The 18,574-nt window shown below is 41.8% G+C and overlaps 2 protein-coding genes across 4 annotated transcripts; both read left to right on the top strand.

Annotated features, from left to right (window-relative positions):
• The first annotated feature begins 3,698 nt into the window (after positions 1-3,698).
• On the top strand, positions 3,699-6,736 carry nat8.5.L (N-acetyltransferase 8 gene 5 L homeolog). 3 transcript variants are annotated; one of them, XM_018227460.2, is made up of 2 exons: positions 3,699-3,902; positions 5,796-6,736. In XM_018227460.2, the coding sequence occupies exon 2, from the start codon at positions 5,827-5,829 to the stop codon at positions 6,502-6,504; it is 678 nt and encodes a 225-aa protein (XP_018082949.1). In that variant the 5' UTR covers positions 3,699-3,902; positions 5,796-5,826; the 3' UTR covers positions 6,505-6,736. The 3 variants fall into 3 exon arrangements, with proteins under 3 accessions (XP_018082949.1, XP_018082943.1, XP_018082934.1); XM_018227454.2 differs by having other exon boundaries at positions 3,700-3,848; XM_018227445.2 differs by having other exon boundaries at positions 3,700-3,970.
• Positions 6,737-17,069: 10,333 nt separating this feature from the next.
• nat8.6.L (N-acetyltransferase 8 gene 6 L homeolog) lies at positions 17,070-18,201 on the top strand. The gene is made up of 2 exons (XM_041583664.1): positions 17,070-17,123; positions 17,528-18,201. The coding sequence occupies exons 1-2, from the start codon at positions 17,070-17,072 to the stop codon at positions 18,179-18,181; spliced, it is 708 nt and encodes a 235-aa protein (XP_041439598.1). The 3' UTR covers positions 18,182-18,201.
• The last annotated feature ends 373 nt before the right edge of the window (positions 18,202-18,574 follow it).

Raw genomic sequence — 18,574 nt, 5'->3', positions numbered from 1 at the left:
TCCCTGGATCAACTTGTACTATGAGCTATCTCCCATAACCCTGTATTCCCTCACTTGCTAAACACCATCCAACCCCTTCTTATACCTATCTAATGTATCAGCCTGTACCCCTGATTCACTTCCCAGCTCTCCCTGTAACACCCCTTTCCCTCCTCTAATCTCATTGGCTCCCTCCTGTCTGCTGGGAGGAGCTACTGGTGAATAAAGCATCCGACCCTTCCTTGTACCTATCTAATGTATCAGCCTGTACCACTGATTCACTTCCCAGCTCTCCCTGTAACACCCCTTTCCCTCCTCTAATCTCATTGGCTCCCTCCTGTCTGCTGGGAGGAGCTACTGGTGAATAAAGCATCCAACCCCTTCTTATACCTATCTAATGTATCAGCCTGTACCACTGATTCACTTCCCAGCTCTCCCTGTAACACCCCTTTCCCTCCTCTAATCTCATTGGCTCCCTCCTGTCTGCTGGGAGGAGCTACTGGTGAATAAAGCATCCGACCCTTCCTTGTACCTATCTAATGTATCAGCCTGTACCACTGATTCACTTCCCAGCTCTCCCTGTAACACCCCTTTCCCTCCTCTAATCTCATTGGCTCCCTCCTGTCTGCTGGGAGGAGCTACTGGTGAATAAAGCATCCAACCCCTTCTTATACCTATCTAATGTATCAGCCTGTACCACTGATTCACTTCCCAGCTCTCCCTGTAACACCCCTTTCCCTCCTCTAATCTCATTGGCTCCCTCCTGTCTGCTGGGAGGAGCTACTGGTGAATAAAGCATCCAACCCCTTCTTATACCTATCTAATGTATCAGCCTGTACCACTGATTCAGGGAGACAATTCCACTTCTTCACAGCTCTCACTGTAACAAACCCCTTCCCAATATTTAGCTGGAACCTCTTTTCTTCTAATCAGAATGGGTGACCTTGTGTCAGCTGGAAAGACCTACTGGTAAATAAATCATTAGAGAGATTATTATATGATCCCCTTATATATTTATACATAGTCATCATATCACCCCTTAAGCGCCTCTTCTCCAGTGTGAACATCCCCAATTTGGCCAGTCTTTCTTCATAGCTAAGATTTTCCCTTTACCAGCTTAGTTGCCCTTCTCTGTACCCTCTCTAATACAATAATGTCCTGTTTGAGTGATGAAGACCAAAACTGTACGGCATATTCTAGATGGGGTCTCCATCTTGTCCTACTTACTCCACCATGTCCTATTGTCTCCATTTGACCAACATACTCCACCATGTCCTATTAGCTCCATCTTGCCCTACTGTCTCCATCTTGCCTTACTATCTCCATCTTGCCCTACTGTCTCCATCTTGCCCTAATGTCTCCATCTTGCCTTACTGTCTCCATCTTGCCTTACTGTCTCCCAACCTTGTCCTACATGCTCCATCATTTTCTACTGTCACCATCTTACCCGACTGTCTCCATCTTGCCTTCCTGTCTCCATCTTGCCTTACTGTCTCCCTCTTGTCCTAATTACTTCAACTTGTCTCATTGTCTCCATTGTTTAATGACTCCACCTTGTCCTACAGTCTCCACTATGTTCTACTGTCGTCTAACCCTACTGCCTCTTCTCCATTGTGAACATCCCCAATTTGGCCAGTCTTTCCTCATAGCTAAGATTTTCCCTTTACCAGCTTAGTTGCCCTTCTCTGTCCCCTCTCTAATACAATAATGTCCTGTTTGAGTGATGGAGACCAAAACTGTACGGCGTATTCTAGATGGGGCCTTACCAGTGCTCTATACAGCAGGACCCCCTCCTCCCGTGACTCTCTGCCCCATTTAATACAAGTCAAGACCTTATTTGCCCTTGATGCTGCTGACTGGCATTACTTGCTACAGACAAGTTTATTATCTACAAGGACTCCAAGCTCCGTCTCCATTATGGATTTGCCTAGTGCAGTCCCATTAAGGGTATAAGTGGATATTGTTACATCCCAGGTGCAGGACTTTACATTTATCAACATTGAATCTCATTTGCCACTTAGCTGCCCAGATTGCCAGTTAGTCAAGATCCTGTTGCAAGTGCCACATCCTGGATGGAATTAATTGGGCTGATAGTTTTGTCTCATCTGCAAACACTGATACATTACTTACAATACCCTCCCCTAAGTCATTAATGAACAAGTTAAATAGTGACATAGTAAGTAAGGTTGAAAAAAGACACATGTCCATCAAGTTCAACCTTTTAGTAAATAAAAGTGAACCCAATACCGAGCCCTGAGGGACCCCACTAAGAACCTCACTATATCACTAAGGTCCGGTTATAACCGATGACATCACTAAGCATCGTTTATAAGAATATAATTTACAGGATATTTATGACTCCAGTGTATTTTATATATACAGTATATATATAGATATATATATATAGTGAATAAAGTTCCCCTCTTGTAAAATATAAGGATATTATAAGTTACCGAGGAGTTTCATGACCATATAAAAGTACGAGGCCGAAGGCCGAGTGTTTTTATACAGGTCATGGAACTCCGAGGTAACTTCTAATATCCTCGTATTTTACAACTGGGGGTACTTTATTTATTATAATACACAAGTTTCAGTGAGTCATGTGACAGAAATGACATCAGAACTCACCGTTTATAACTGATGACATCAGAACTCACCGTTTATAAGGATATCATTTACAGGGTATTCATGGCTTTTGTGTATTATATATATATATAAAATAAAACACAATAAACTGCAGCTCATCCCTTTTTATTGGGTGCACGTGGGTGAGGCTTGATAAACAAATTACACAAAGTTTAACCCCAGCACTCCAATATAGAACCCCAAGAGAAACCTATTTTTGCACAGCTGAACTGTAACTAGTAAAAAAGACACTTTTAGTTACAAAGATTGTACAAAATATGCATTAGCTGACGCGCCCCGTCAAGGCAGTGTCCATGCGTCAGTCCTATCTAAGTGAAAAAAGTGTTATTTTTGGGGGAAGAAAGACCATACCTGCTTTTCTCTTTATTTAGCATGATTTCTTCCAAAAACACCATTGAGTGGGGGGTTGGGAGAGCAAGCATTAAGGAGAGAGCCACCTCCCCATACTATAAAATAAAACACAATAAACTGCAGCTCATCCCTTTTTATTGGGTGCACGTGGGTGAGGCTTGATAAACAAATTACACAAAGTTTAACCCCAGCACTCCAATATAGAACCCCAAGAGAAACCTGGGCTTCAGCTGTGCAAAAATAGGTTTCTCTTGGGGTTCTATATTGGAGTGCTGGGGTTAAACTTTGTGTAATTTATATATATATATATATATATATATATATATATATATATATATATATATATATATATATATATATATATATATATATATATGTGTGTGTGTGTGTATATATATATATATATATATATATATATACTGTATATATATATATATTCGGTATCTTGTGTGCAGGTCCCTAAGCTCAGTAAGTGACAGCAGCACAGACAGAGCAAGTGCAGTGAATCAGCAGAACACAAAATGGGGGGCTACAGGGGCATCTGCTGCCTTGGGCTGCTCTACTTCTATAGTTTTAGATTGTGTTCAGTGCCTCTGTCTGAGTCCCCCCCCCCCCTTCTCACACTGTCTCTTCCCCTTTCTGAGCAGGGACGCTGTCTGGCAACAAATGAAGTGACAGCTAGAATGGAATGGACGAGTGGGAGGGGCAGCTGAACTAGGGGGGAGGGGGAGCTCTGCCCTTTGCCTTACAACATAAGAGTTGGAATTATGGGTAGGCAGGAATTGTTTTCAGTTTGTAGACAATATCTTGCTGCATGTCGGATACATTGTGTCGGAGCGGAGACAAACAGTGAACTGGAGTAGTGCCCGCAGGTACAGGGAGCTGGGAATATTCTGCCACTGGGGACCATTATCTGCATTCTGTCTGTATGTACAGTAACTGAGATATTCTACAGAGGACCCTTGTTTGGATTCTGTCTGTCTGTTTAGAGTCAGTAAGTTGCACTTTATTGCATTCTGTCTGTATGTACAGTAGGATGGGGATATTCTACCAAGTATAAGCAATACATTATATATATTATATGGTATCTATGGGTGAGCACTATGCAAGGATCCAAAAGTACTTAGCAGATAATCAAACAAATATACACAGTAACTCACTTCAGACATTTATTAGTGCAAAAATCACCACAGCAATTAATTAAAATAAAATAAACTCATATGATTCCACAAGGCAGTGTCTTTCCCCTGTCAGAACAACAAAGTGTAACCTACTGACTGTGTCTGAAGTGAGTTACTGTGCATGTTTGTTGTACATCATTGGTGTATTCTACAAACAATCGATATTGAAAAGAGCATTGCAGCAAGGAGTAAAATGAACCCAGAATTATTTTTTAAATATGTAAATAGTAAAAGAATGAAGCAGGATGGGGTGGGACCATTGTTGTCAGAGGGTGGTCAGTTGATTGATTTGATTGATGAGAACAGAGATAAAGCAGAGATTCTGAACTGCTATTTTTCATCTGTCTACACCAGGGATCCCCAACCTTTTGAACCCGTGAGCAACATTCAGAAGTAAAAGGAGATGGGGAGCAACACATGCATGAAAAATGCTCTTGGGGTGCCAAATAAGGGCTGTGATTGGCCATTTGGTAGCCCCTATGTGGATTGTCAACCTACATTGAGACTCTGTTTGGCAGTACTCATGGTTTTTATAAAACCAACACTTTACTCCAAGCCTGAAATTCAAAAATAAGCACCTGCTTTGAGGCAACTGGGAGCAACATCCAAGGGGTTGGAGAGCAACATGTTACTCATGAGCTACTGGTTGGGGATCACTGGTCTACACAAATGAGGAACCAGTTAATGAAGGTTTTCTGCTTAATAGATCAATTTCTAAGAAAATATTCAATGTTGAGCATGGTGAGGGTTAACTTACCAGTTGTGATGGGGGTTCCAGGTGCTCAAGCCCCAGACCTTCAGCTTGGAAGCCAAACACCATGAAAATATGTTAAGATAGGCTGGCAAACACTGGACCACACTCCCTTAATAGATGCAATTAAAAAGTATTTATTTAAGCAAAAAGCCTTACGCGTTTCCTGCCTTGTGGGCACTTATTCATAGGCTAATAAACATTTGTACATACAGTCATATTTAAATGAAAAAAGACCAATCAGAAGCATTTCCCAGACAGCCAATCCAAAGTTAGACAATTAAGGACCAATTAGAATTATTTTTAGGATGGCCAATCCAAAAGCACTTTTACAAGTTTGGCAGGATATTACGAATATAGTGAATTAAAAATATTTTAGAGGAGTTTATTTACTATAATCCAATGAGTTGATATACAAAATGTATATAAATGTTGACAATAAATAAAGATAGTGTTATTAGGATAAAGTTTAAACAAAACTGGAGACATTATAATCTAGGTTCAAACCTAGTGGTATGACTGTACTATATAATACAGTATAGTAATAGTATAGTTATACAATAGCAAGACTCAACTTCCGTCAGTCAACCTTCAGAAGATTCTAGGTTCTAGTTGGAATTCTGTCTGTATGTACAGCAAGCTGGGAATGTTCAGCAGAGGACACTTGCCTGGGTTCTGTCTGTATTTAAATGTGCTCAGAGAAGCACCTTGAGATCAATTCAATTTTTTTATTGTTAAATTCAAGCCCCAGTGCAATGTGGGCATTTGGCAAAGAAGAAGAGCAGAGAGGGTTAGTGAGGTGATTCTAGCATGAAGCAGAAAGTTAGAGAAACTTGTAGGTATAAGTTGAAAGCAATACTCTTAATACTTGTTGTATTTTTTGTTAGCAAGTGGAGCTGTTGGCGTAGAAGGGCTGCCATGGCCAACGTCTCCATTCGGAAATACAGGAACAGCGACTATGATGTGGTTCACTCCTTGTTTGCAGAAGGCATGATGGAGCATCTGCCTGCAACTTGTTTCCACCTGCTGAAGCTTCCTCAGGTCCACCTTGCTCTATCTCTGTCACTTCTTCTTGTGTTCATGGCCACCAGTTCCTACCTGCTGCCCCTGGCTACGTTGGTTGTAGTACTGACTGGAGCTTGGTATGAACTGAACTCTGAATTTCGCCAGTATGTGAGCCAAAGCCAGAAAGATGATCTGCTGGACATAGAGAAGACCTACATGATGAGGAGCAATTCCTGTTTCTGGGTGTCAGAGTCGGGTGGGAAGGTTGCAGGCATGGTGGCCGCTCAACCATCAGAGGAGTCAGAAGATGAAATGGTGCTCAGACGCCTCTCGGTTGGGAGGGAACACCGGATGAAGGGTATCGCCAAGGCGCTGTGTTTAGAGGTCATGGACTTTGCCAGGCAGTGTGGGTATAAATCCGTCAAGCTCGAGACATCTATGGTACAATATGCAGCCCATAAGTTGTATGAATCTCTGGGCTTTGAAAAAACTGCTGTAGTGATTCTTCCAACATTTTTTGGCCGATTTTCAAACTTCTTTATCTTCACTTATAGATACAGAATAAAGTCATCCTCTAACCACTCACATTAATCCTAGAGACAACATGAGTTGTATGCAACTGCCCACACTAACATTGGTGGAACCAAAATGGAGAACCAACCCAGGGGCATCTAATGTCCTACAAGTATCAAGGGCCCAGCAGGATCCTGATTTAATCACAAACTCAGTTTATATGGATCATGTTCAGTTGTGCTCTCTGCTCTAATAGAGAGGCATATCTGTTAAAAACTGGAAATTCAGCATTTAAAGTCACCCGGCTTAAAGGGATACTGTCATGGGAAAAAAATTTTTTTCCAAAATGAATCAGTTAATAGTGCTGCTCCAGCAGAATTCTGCACTGAAATCAATTTCTCAAAAGAGCAAACAGATTTTTTTATATTCAATTTTGAAATCTGACATGGGGCTAGACAAATTGTCAATTTCCCAGCTGTCCCAAGTCATGTGACTTGTGCTCTGATAAACTTCAATCACTCTTTACTGCTGTACTGCAAGTTGGAGTGATATCACCCTCCCCCAGCAGCCAAACAAAAGAACAATGGGAAGGTAACCAGATAGCAGCTCCCAAACACAAGATAACAGCTGCCTGGTAGATCTAAGAACCAGGGCCGGAACTAGGGGTAGGCAGAGTAGGCACGTGCCTAGGGCGCAAAGCTGAAGGGGCGCCAGGCACGTACCTGCTCTGTCGCCTACCCCGTGTCCGGTTCCGTCTGGTGCTGGTGGCTTGCGCATAAATGCTCTTCTGCGCATGCGCACATATTTTGCGCATGCGCGCTGGTGCGAAATTTTGTGCATGCGCAGTCAAACGCGCACAGAGCCGGCGCCGTGCCCCGCCAGGTTGCCTAGGGCGCCTGGCCGGGTTGACCCGGCTCTGCTAAGAACAACACTCAATAGTAAAATCCCATGTCTCACTGAGACACATTCAGTTACATTGAGAAGGAAAATGCCATAAAGCATTTCTCTCCTAAAGTGCAGGCACAAGTCACATGACCTGAGGCAGCTGGGAAATTTACCAAATGTCTAGCCCCATGTCACATTTCAAAATTGAATATAAAAAAATCTTTTTGCTCTTTTGAGAAATGGATTTCAGTGCAGAATTCTGCTTGAGCAGCTCTATTAACTGATGCGTTTTGAAAAAAAAATGATGACAGGATCCCTTTAAAGAAACAGTAACACAAATTAAATTGTTTTAAAGTTGTCCTGCACTGGTAAAATGGATCTGTTTGCTTCAGAAACACTACTATAGTTCATATAAACAAGCTGCTGTGTAGCAATGACGGAAATTGAAAAAATGGCTGCCCCCATGGCTACACAGCAGCTTGTTTATATAAACTATAGTAGTACTTATCTGTTATCTACTGTGTATCCTGTGCTTGAATGGCTGCCCCCATGGCTACACAGCAGCTTATTTATATAAACTATAGTAGTGTTTCTGAACCAAACACAGCAGTTTTACTAGTGCAGGACAACTCTGCATTATATTTTTATTACTTTAAAACACTTTCATTTTTTGATGTTACTGTTCCTTTAAGTAGCACCTAAGGCAAAGCAGCAGAAGAGCCTGAGACTTGCTGGAATTCTGGTATTTTAGATTTGCTCTCAGGACACCGGAACCACAGACAACCCAGCAGGGAGGCGACGGCCAATAAAACTATAACCATGAGATAATGAGTTAGGACTGCCAATGAGATTTACCTTAACAAGATTATGATCATTAATTGCTAACTAAAAACCCATATATAAAGATGTCTGCACTCACATAGACACTAAATGACCAAATAAATAAAAATGTGCATTGATCATGCCTTCTTGTGTGTGTGTGTTTATTTATATGAAATGATTTGCATAATGGAGCAAAATAAAGGGCAAATACACCTTCCTTGAAAAAACGCCTGACTCAGAACCTTGTCTGGGTTGTTCCCAGTTTAAGAGATAAAACATCTTCCAATTGTTGATTGTGCACTGGTGTCCCTGTCATCTTGGTTCTTTCTAGATTTTCTCTTTGATCAGCAACTTTCAACACAGTCTTTAAAAGACCAGTAACATCAAAAAATGAAATTCTTTTAAAGTAATAAAAATTAGGGACGCACCGAATCCAGGATTTGGTTCGGGATTCGGCCAGGATTCGGCCGTTTTCAGCAGGATTCGGATTTGGCCAGATCCTTGTGTCTGGCCGAACTGAATACGAATCCTAATTTGCATATTTAAATTAGGGGCAGGTAGGGAAATCATGTGACTTTTCGTAACAAAAGAAGATATTTTTCCACTTTTTCCTTTTGGATTCGGTTCGGTATTCAGCCGAATCTTTCACAAAGGATTCGGGGATTCGGACGAATCCCAAATAGTGGATACGGTGCATCCCTAATAAAAATATAATGCAGTGTTGCCCTGCACTGGTAAAACTGGTGTGTTTGCTTCAGAAACTTCAGAAACACTACTATTGTTTATATAATAAGCTGCTACTACTACTACTATAGTTTATATAAACAAGCTGCTGTGTAGCCATGGGGGCAGCCATTCAAGCACAGGATACACAGTAGATAACAGATAAGTACTACTATAGTTTATATAAACAAGCTGCTGTGTAGCCATGGGGACAGCCATTCAAGCACAGGATACACAGTAGATAACAGATAAGTACTACTATAGTTTATATAAACAAGCTGCTGTGTAGCCATGGGGGCAGCCATTCAAGCACAGGATACATAGTAGATAACAGATAAGTACTACTATAGTTCATATAAACAAGGTGCTGTGTAGCCAAGGGGGCAGCCATTCAAGCACAGGATACACAGTAGATAACAGATAAGTACTACTATAGTTTATATAAACAAGCTGCTGTGTAGCCATGGGGGCAGCCATTCAAGCACAGGATACACAGTAGATAACAGATAAGTACTACTATAGTTTATATAAACAAGGTGCTGTGTAGCCATGGGGGCAGCCATTCAAGCACAGGATACACAGTAGATAACAGATAAGTACTACTATAGTTTATATAAAAAAGTTGCTGTGTAGCCATGGGGGCAGCCATTCAAGCACAGGATACACGGTAGATAACAGATAAGTACTACTATAGTTTATATAAACAAACTGCTGTGTAGCCATGGGGGCAGCCATTCAAGCACAGGATACACAGTAGATAATAGATAAGTACTACTATAGTTTATATAAACAAGTTGCTGTGTAGCCATGGGGGCAGCCATTCAAGCACAGGATACACAGTAGGTAACAGATAAGTACTACTATAGTTTATATAAACAAGCTGCTGTGTAGCCATGGGGGCAGTCATTCAAGCACAGGATACACAGTAGATAACAGATAAGTACTACTATAGTTTATATAAACAAGCTGCTGTGTAGCCATGGGGGCAGCCATTCAAGCACAGGATACACAGTAGATAAAAGATAAGTACTACTATAGTTTACATAAACAAGCTGCTGTGTAGCCATGGGGGCAGCCATTCAAGCACAGGATACACAGTAGATAACAGATAAGTACTGTAGAACATAATGTTATCTGTTATCCACTATTTAACCTGTGCCATATAGCCTTTTTTCCATTTCCGCCATTGCTACCCAGCAGCTTGTTTACCATAGTTTACTATAGTAGTGTTTCCAATCAGTTTTACCAGTGCTGGGCAACACTATATGATATTTTCATTCCTTTAAAACACTTTCATTTTTTAATGTTACTGTTCTTTTAAATCTACGCTGACAGTCACAGCCTAAGGCATCAGACTCAAGCGACAGTCAGCGTGTGTCACACTTACCTTAGGAAAGTCCATGATGGCAGGGAACCCAGAAACACCTTGTGCCCAACCAAGTGTTGGCGTATTCTGTGCTGACTGAGCAGCAGGTACAGGGGAAAGGTACATTGAGTAATGAGCCGGACAAGTATCATTTCACTTGAGTACCAATACTACTTGGTCTGGCTCTGATGATGAAGTGTAATTAAGGTGCATTGAACTTAGAAACTAGTAAAAGATATAAAATCTGCCCTCCTGATTCTGTAAAAAAACCGTACATGGTATTATATAACTTGCACCTGTATGTACTTATGGTTTTTTCCTTAATCAGTGCCCAGGTAAATAAAAAACAAACTAAACCTATGGTCTTGCCAAAAGTATTAATGATCTGTATCATGCACCCGCTTTTCCCAGATATAAACATGTATTAATACTGTACAGAGCCCAAATGTTTTGTATGTATGTATTTACTGTACCATATATACTGTATGTACCATATATATATGAGGGATGGGTACGGCTGCAGGCAGCTAGTTTTAGGGGCCCAGACCCATAAAATCCTATTACATTGTGGAACTCTGATCTCTGATACTCCTGTATATGCTGATCCCTTGCCATAAAGCAAGACAGGAGTGTTCAGTTTCTGGAAGGGAAATAAAGGGGGTCTTATGAGGACCAGGACTAACAACAAGCACTCAATAATAGTCAATACCCCAACCCACTATCTCTTTTAAATAATATTTCCCAACATTCCCAGGGATGAGTTCATGCTGTTTATTCTCTCTATTAAACGCTATGAGACAACACGGCCGCAGACACAGAGGCAGAACTGGGATAAGAACTGGTTATTGATGCAGAACTTCAAGTGCACTTTGGACCTCCCCAATTCAGCCAACTAGCTGCTAACTGGTTAATAAAAGGGAAGGGGCAAGTCTGTATCTGCCATAAAAACCTGGGTAGGGTGTGTGTGTGCAACAGAAGACTTTTATAAATGAATATCCATGACCCGATTTGGTATGGCCACCAGAGCAGTATTTCCCTGGCATTGTAAAGGGTTAACACTGGGTCACAGAATTTGAGCAAGAAAGCAGGGCCAGTCAGTTGTTTTGATCAGTTGCTCAAAAGTGCGGTGTATTTGAAGAGGCTGCCCTAGAAAAGAAAGTTAAGGAAAGTTAAACTAAAGAAGTAGGTAGAAATGTTGCACATGATGTTTTGTGCTTCTGTACCAGCCCAAGGCAACCACAGCCCTTTAGCAGTAAAGATCTGTGTCTCCAAAGATGCCCCAGTAGCTCCCCATCTTCTTTTCTGCTGATTCACTGCACATGCTCTGTGCTGCTGTCACTTACTGAGCTTAGGGAGCCACTCACAATATACAGTACACATAGAATAGAAATGTCACAATATAAGGCTGATTAGTAATTAATACAGATAATTACTACATGGCAGCACAGACACCAGTGCAATTAGCATCAGAATTGAATAATCAGCAAACCTGTAGCATCAGCTTATATTACAGCCAGGGAAGCTCATTTTCTGCTGGATAATTAGTGACGAGCCCTAAGCTTAGCTTCTCAACAGCCAATCAGAGCCCACTGAGCATGTGAGTGTCACAGACACTTTCCAAGATGGTGACCCCCTGTGACAAGTTTGAAGTCCTGGATCATTGCTGCTATTGACAAGCTCAAACTTTAGCCTCGTGCAATAAGTTCACTATATAAAATAGGACATTTTTAGCCATTTTCATTTTAAGGGTTTAGTTGTCCTTTAACACAGTGGCGCAACTTCTGCGCATGTGCATTGCACTTTTTGTGCGTGTGCGCATGCCACATTTGTGGAGGTGCCCAGAGGGACTGCTGGGAGGGGGGTCCTGTGACAGCAGCCCCGCTGGGCCTCGACCCTGGGGGGGGGGTTATTAGAAAATATATGGATTACAGGAAAGGATCAATAGGAACCTCATAACTAACATATTGGTTACAAGATCACATGCTTCCTAATGATACCAAACAAGGGCAAACCATAGTGACCAGTTAGGAGGGATGGTTCCTGGGGGACTGGAACATAAGGCACCCCTCATGTCTAGTATTATTCTCATTGCCCATTTCATTATGATAGAGGCTCATTACTGACGTGGTTCTGGGTGCTCTTACCTCATGCATAAGGTAATGAGGGTGAGAGAGGGTGCCCTAGGCCATAAAAAGTTGGGGAGATATAAGTGTAACCCTATTGACCCCCTTCTGTCAGTGTTACAGTCCACGTGTGGCGCTTACCTGATGACACAGGACAAACCTCAGCCACTCCGCAGTGGTATGGGGAGAGACTGGGTACCTGGTACTTACTAGCGCAGTGTCTCCACCTAGTGGGATCCGGGAATGCACCTACGGGTGGCCTCACTAGGAACACACAGTATTTAGTGAACCGAATAATTGTTTATCTAAAATAAAAGTAAGTAAAGGGGAAAAACATAAAATATTCCTGATAAGTAACTAGGGCCAGCGCAAACTGTCTCTCGAAATAAAGAAATAAAGTCCTTCACTCAGTCTCAGACACACTGGGGCTCATTTATCAACACGGGGCAGTAACCAATAGCAACCAATTCGATGATTTCTGACGGTGTTCAACCTGCGGCTGACTGAAAAAAGCCAATCACTGATTGGCTGGTGTGGGCTATTGCCCAGGTGCTAATTTGCCCAGTGTTGATAAATGAGCCCCACAGTCTGGACAATGTTCGAGCGCTGCTTTGCTGTGGATAATGACAATACTCCGGCTCTAGGATACAGTTCAGTTTCTCTTCAGGTGAGTCAGACACTTATGGACACACAGTGAGACTAGCAGCCCCTTTGGATGCTCAGATGAGAATCTCCTGCTGGTTGTTCCTCCAGTCTGGACTCCTTCACACTCTCTGTCTCTCCTGACACAGTATGTGGCTTCCCTGATCCAAATGTCTGTTATTAGTGGGGCCTCCCAGCTCTCTGGTTCCACCAGCAGCTCGTGACTCTCTCTCTGTCAGGCTCTCGTCTTTCTTCAGGCCCCTCCCACGCTGCTGTGTCACTTCCTGCAGCCCTCAGATCGTTGTGCATCTGGTTGCTAGGTAACAGCTTACAAAACACACACACACACGTTATCAAACAGGACATTATTGAATTGGAGAGAGTCCAGAGAAGGGCAACTAAGCTGCTATAAGGTATGGAAAATCTTAGGCATGAGGAAAGTCTGGCCAAGTTGGGTTTGGAGTAGAGGTTCTTAAAGGGGAAGTTAAGTGTAAAATAAAATAAGTCTAGAAATGCTGTATTTTGTATACTAAACATAAACATGAACTTACTGCACCACAAACCTAATCAAACAAATGATTTATGCTTTCAAAGTTGGCCACAGGGGGTCACCATCTTGTAACTTTGTTATACATCTTTGCAAGACCAAGACTGTGCACATGCTCAGTGTGGTCTGGGCTGCTGAGGGATCGTCATAAATTATCAAAACAGCACATGTCAAATCATATCTGAAAAACCTGATTGTATGCAGTGAAATTCCCCCTTCATTTACTTGCTGCAGATATGAATCTCTATATGGTCTACAGCTGCTCTACAGGGAAACAAACAAAACTACTTCCCTGCCATTTGAAAGTATGATAGTTTTCCTGCAGAGCAGTTAGGGACCGTCTGAAGTTTCCTATCCTCAGCTGTCAGAGCGAGTAAATGAAGGGATAATTTCACTGCATACAGTCAGGTTTCTTATAAAAACGGTACACATTTTTTAATTAAAGTACCGGTATATTAGGGATATGTTTCTTTTTCATTAAAGAAAGTAAAAATCAGATTTTATTTTTTTTTGCCTTTTCATGCCCTTTAAAGTGGACCTGTCACCCAGACACAAAAATCTGTATAATAAAAGGCCTTTTCAAATTAAACATGAAATCCAATTTCTATATTTTCTTAAAGTATTCATAGCTGTTGTAAGCTCATTTAAAAATCTCAGCTGTCAATTGTCTGCCCCTCCTCTATGCCTTAGGCAATTACTTTCACTTTCCATTCAGCACTTCCTACATGTCACTGCTCTCCCCACATGCCCCCAGTTCTCTTCACCATTTAATTGTGTAGCCAGGGCATGCTAGAATCTAAATCACCGGCGGGATGGCACTCAGATCGATTTCGCTTTCCGAAGTCGCCCGAAGTTTCCTCGTGAGGAATGCATAAATGCACTGCTTACTTCTGTAATATTAAATATAACATTTAAGTTTGGTCTTTTGGGACTCATGGCCCATATGAAAGTTTGTGCCTAGGTGTATTAACTCTTTTGGGTTATTTATCAAAATCCGTTTTTTTCAGATTTTTTTTTTAAGACTAACCAGACTAGAATCCACGATTTGACCTTATTTGTCATAGAAAAAACTTGATAAAATCGGTTTGGAAAAAAATCTCGAATTTTTGGGTTTTTTGGCATTTTAATAAATAACACCCTAAGGGGCAAATTCATCAAGGGTTAATTAACCCTCGATATTCGACTGGGAATGAAAATCCATCGACTTCGAAGGATTTTGCGCAAATACTGCGATCGAACGATTCAAAGGATTTTAATCCAACGATCGAAGGATTATCCTTCGACCTTCCCCATAGTCTAACATTGGGTTCGGTAGCTTTTAGGTGGTGAACTAGGGGGTCGAAGTTTTTTCTTAAAGAGACAGTACTTCGACTATCGAATGGTCAAATAGTCGAACAGTCGAACGATTTTTAGTTCAAATCCTTCTATTCAAAGTCGAAGTCGTAGTCGAAGGTCGAAGTAGCCCATTCGATGGTCGAAGTAGCCAAAAAAACACTTCGAAATTCGAAGTTTTTTTTCTTCTATTCCTTCACTCGAAGTTAATGAATTGGCCCCTAAGTGTATATGGAAAGGGAAAGTTCCCTATTTATATGCTAAATAACTAGTACGGCAAGCAGGAGAGGGTGTTTAGATGTAATTTAACTCTTTGGCTGCTGGGGTGTTTGTTGAACTAGTAGGATTTAACCCTGACTATCTACCGTAGATGTGAGTGTTTGATGCATTCTTGTGTTGTGAGTTATTGACTGTGATAGAGGGCAGGGGAATAGTCACATTAGGTTTCTATCGCCTGTTAATGATAGATGGTGGCAGCGAATGAGTTTTGTGGGTGTTGGTATGTTTTGGGGTGTCTGATGTTAGTCTAACCTGCGTCTAAGGTGAATATATGGATCACACAATGTGAGAGTTGATTGGATCTTGTATAGAACTTTGGGCAGTGCAATAGCAGCCACTCAAGGGAAAGGAACAAAGAGGACTCTGTACCCCAACTCTGTACCCCAACTCTGTACCCCACCAGACTTTAGCCATAGCCTTGTCGACATAATAACAACCTCTTTCCTTGCACAAATATAGCCCACCCGTAATATATATATTTTGTGTGTAATATGTATGTTCAATGTGTATGTCCATTTATCTGCAGAATATGTAGGCCCTTTAGAGAAATTAATAATAATAATAATAATAATAATACTACTAATAATATATATGTGATGCCTGGTTGTGTGAGAGGGAGCGACTCCTCTATGTGCTGAATATACAGTAAATGTGCTCAGTGTGGGCTTCCGCACCCCCTGTATCTGCATAACAACATATGTTAAAGGAGTTGTGTTAGTCTGATGTAGAGAGGGATATTCTGAAATTATTTGCAATTGGTTTTCATTTTTTATTATTTGTGGTTTTTGACTTATTTAGCTTTTTATTCAGCAGCTCTCCAGTTTGCAATTTCAGCAGTCTGGTTGCTAGGGTCCAAATTCCCCTAGCAACCATGCACTGATCTGATTAAGAGACTGGAATATGAAGAGGAGAGGCCTGAATAGAAAGATGAGCAATAAAAAGTAGCAATAACAATATATTTGTAGCCCCCCCCCTCATTTGAAAGCTGGAAAGAGTCAGAAAGAAAAGGTAAATAATTCAGAAAAGATTAAAAAAAATAATGGACCATTTGAGACGTGGCTTAGAAGGAGCCATTGTATAACATACTAAAAGTTAACTTAAAGGTGAACCCCCCTTTAAAGGAGACCCCCATCATTCCAGAAAAACTGACCAATAGCATGTGAGTGAACAAGACGTGTGCGCATGCATGACATCATCTGATTAACTCTTTCAGGCCTGTGAGTCCTGACTGTACAAGGGCCACTTTGTTTAGGGAGTTTGGGGCCGTGAGCCTTGGCTCCAGCAGGAGTGTTTCAGTGGTTCAGGACACTGATTTTTCAGGTTTTCAGCATTTCATTGAAGGGTCTTTCCCCTGGGGGGATTTCTGCTAATATTTCCACTTGCCTTGTATCCTAAATCAATGAGGTTTTCTACACTTATATTTGTCAATTGCTGTTTGCTCTATGTGCCTGTGTATTGTTCCTTCTGGGAGATATACAGTATATACTCTATAGAAATATGTTGCCTTTCTTCTAATTACTTTCTTCTAATTACTTTTAGTATTTGGGATTTGACTAAATTCCTGAATCCTTTGTGAAAGATTCGGCGAATACAGACCCAAATCTGAATCCTAATCTGAATATGCAAATTAGCGGTAGGAAAGGAAAAAGTGGAAAAAATTCTTCTTTTGTGACAAAAAGCAACGAGATTCCCCTAATTTACATATGCAAATTAGGATTAAGATTCAGTTTGCCCGGGCACAAGGATTCAGCCAGGCCTGGATTTACAAATGGGATGCCCCTAGGCCCTCTACGCTCATTACCCCCTTATGCATCCCCCTATGACTTCCCCTCCCACGTTGTCCTCCCCTTCCCTTCAGCATCGTTCTCCCCGTCTCCTTGCACCTGCTCATATATGTGCATGCGAATAAACGCATACTGAAGACATGTGCATGCGCATATATGTGCAGCTGCAAGGAGCCGGGGAGGATGACGCGGATGTGACGTGGAAGGGGAACAACTTACTTAAATGGGGCTGGGCAGCATGTCACCCCTGAATTTCTGCCGCCCTAGGCCCGGGCCTTGCCACAAATCCGGGCCTGGATTCAGCCGAATCCTGGCCGAATCCCGAACTGAATCCTGAATTCAGTGCATCCCTATTACTTATCCCTGAGTTTCTGCTATTACCATTTCCTCGCTGCACTGTCTGCCTGTTACTACAATGTAGCCCACGCTCTCAATAGTTTGATTTTCCTCCAGTTATAACTGACTGCCAACTCTCTGCACTGATTATCCCTACTGAGCATGCTCAGTAATTGCAGTTGAAAGCTGAACTCCCCATGACCAGATACCAGGGAAAACAGCCATTTATTTTGGGCCTTAACATGTCATTTGTCAGTTGTAGGTGGAGGCCATAAGAAAATACAAAAACAGTGACTATGAAACTGTCCAATTCTTGTTTGCCGAAGGAACAAAAGAGCATCTCCCAGCAGCCTGTTTGTACACACTGGAGACGCCTCGATTTTATTTCATCATCGTTGTGGCATGTGCCAGCGTCTTCATGGGCACCAGTTCCTACGTTCTGTCCCTCACTAGCCTTGTAGCCCTGTTGGCTGTTGGTTGGTACGGCCTGTACGGTGAATTCCATGGCTATGCCAGTCAGTGCCAGCGTGAGGATATGCTTGATATTAACAAGTCCTACATGAAGAGTGACAAGAGCTGTTTCTGGGTGGCAGAGATTGACAGGAAGGTTGTGGGCATAGTGGGAGCCCAGCCATCTACAGACTCACATGATGAGCTGGTTCTGCAACATCTCTCAGTTGCCAGGGACTATTGGCAGCAGCAGCTCGGCACAAAACTCTGCCAGATGGTCATTGATTTTGCCAGGCAGTGTGGCTTCAGAGCTGTGTGTCTGGAGACAGCAAACATACAACACCCTGCAATAAAGTTGTATGAAAGCGTTGGCTTTAAGAAATCCCTCGCTGTGATCCCCCCATTCCTTCTTAGCCAATATACATCTTTCACACTTATTTATTACAGATATGACATCAAATCATAGGAAATCCAGTGGTTTTAAACACTTACACATTCCTTGTGATATTCCTTCCTCTGTATTGCTATTAAACAGCATATTTATTGCCGTGAGTTCTGTTTTCATTAGGACCCATTAGTAACTGGACCTATTGGTGTCACTTGCATGTGTGTCCTTCCTTGTCCCTTATCTTAAAGGGATACGTCATGGGAAAAAAATTTTTTTTCAAAATGAATCAGTTAATAGTGCTGCTCCAGAATTCTGCACTGAAATCCATTTCTCAAAAGAGCAAACAGATTTTTTTATATTCAATTTTGAACTCTGACATGGGGCTAGACATATTGTCAATTTCCCAGCTGCCCCTGGTCATGTGACTTGTGCTCTGATAAACTTCAATCACTCTTTACTGCTGTACTGCAA

This window comes from Xenopus laevis, chromosome 1L (genome assembly GCF_017654675.1).
Source record: "Xenopus laevis strain J_2021 chromosome 1L, Xenopus_laevis_v10.1, whole genome shotgun sequence".
Taxonomy (NCBI): domain Eukaryota; kingdom Metazoa; phylum Chordata; class Amphibia; order Anura; family Pipidae; genus Xenopus; species Xenopus laevis.
This window is presented reverse-complemented; position numbering and strand designations above follow the sequence as displayed.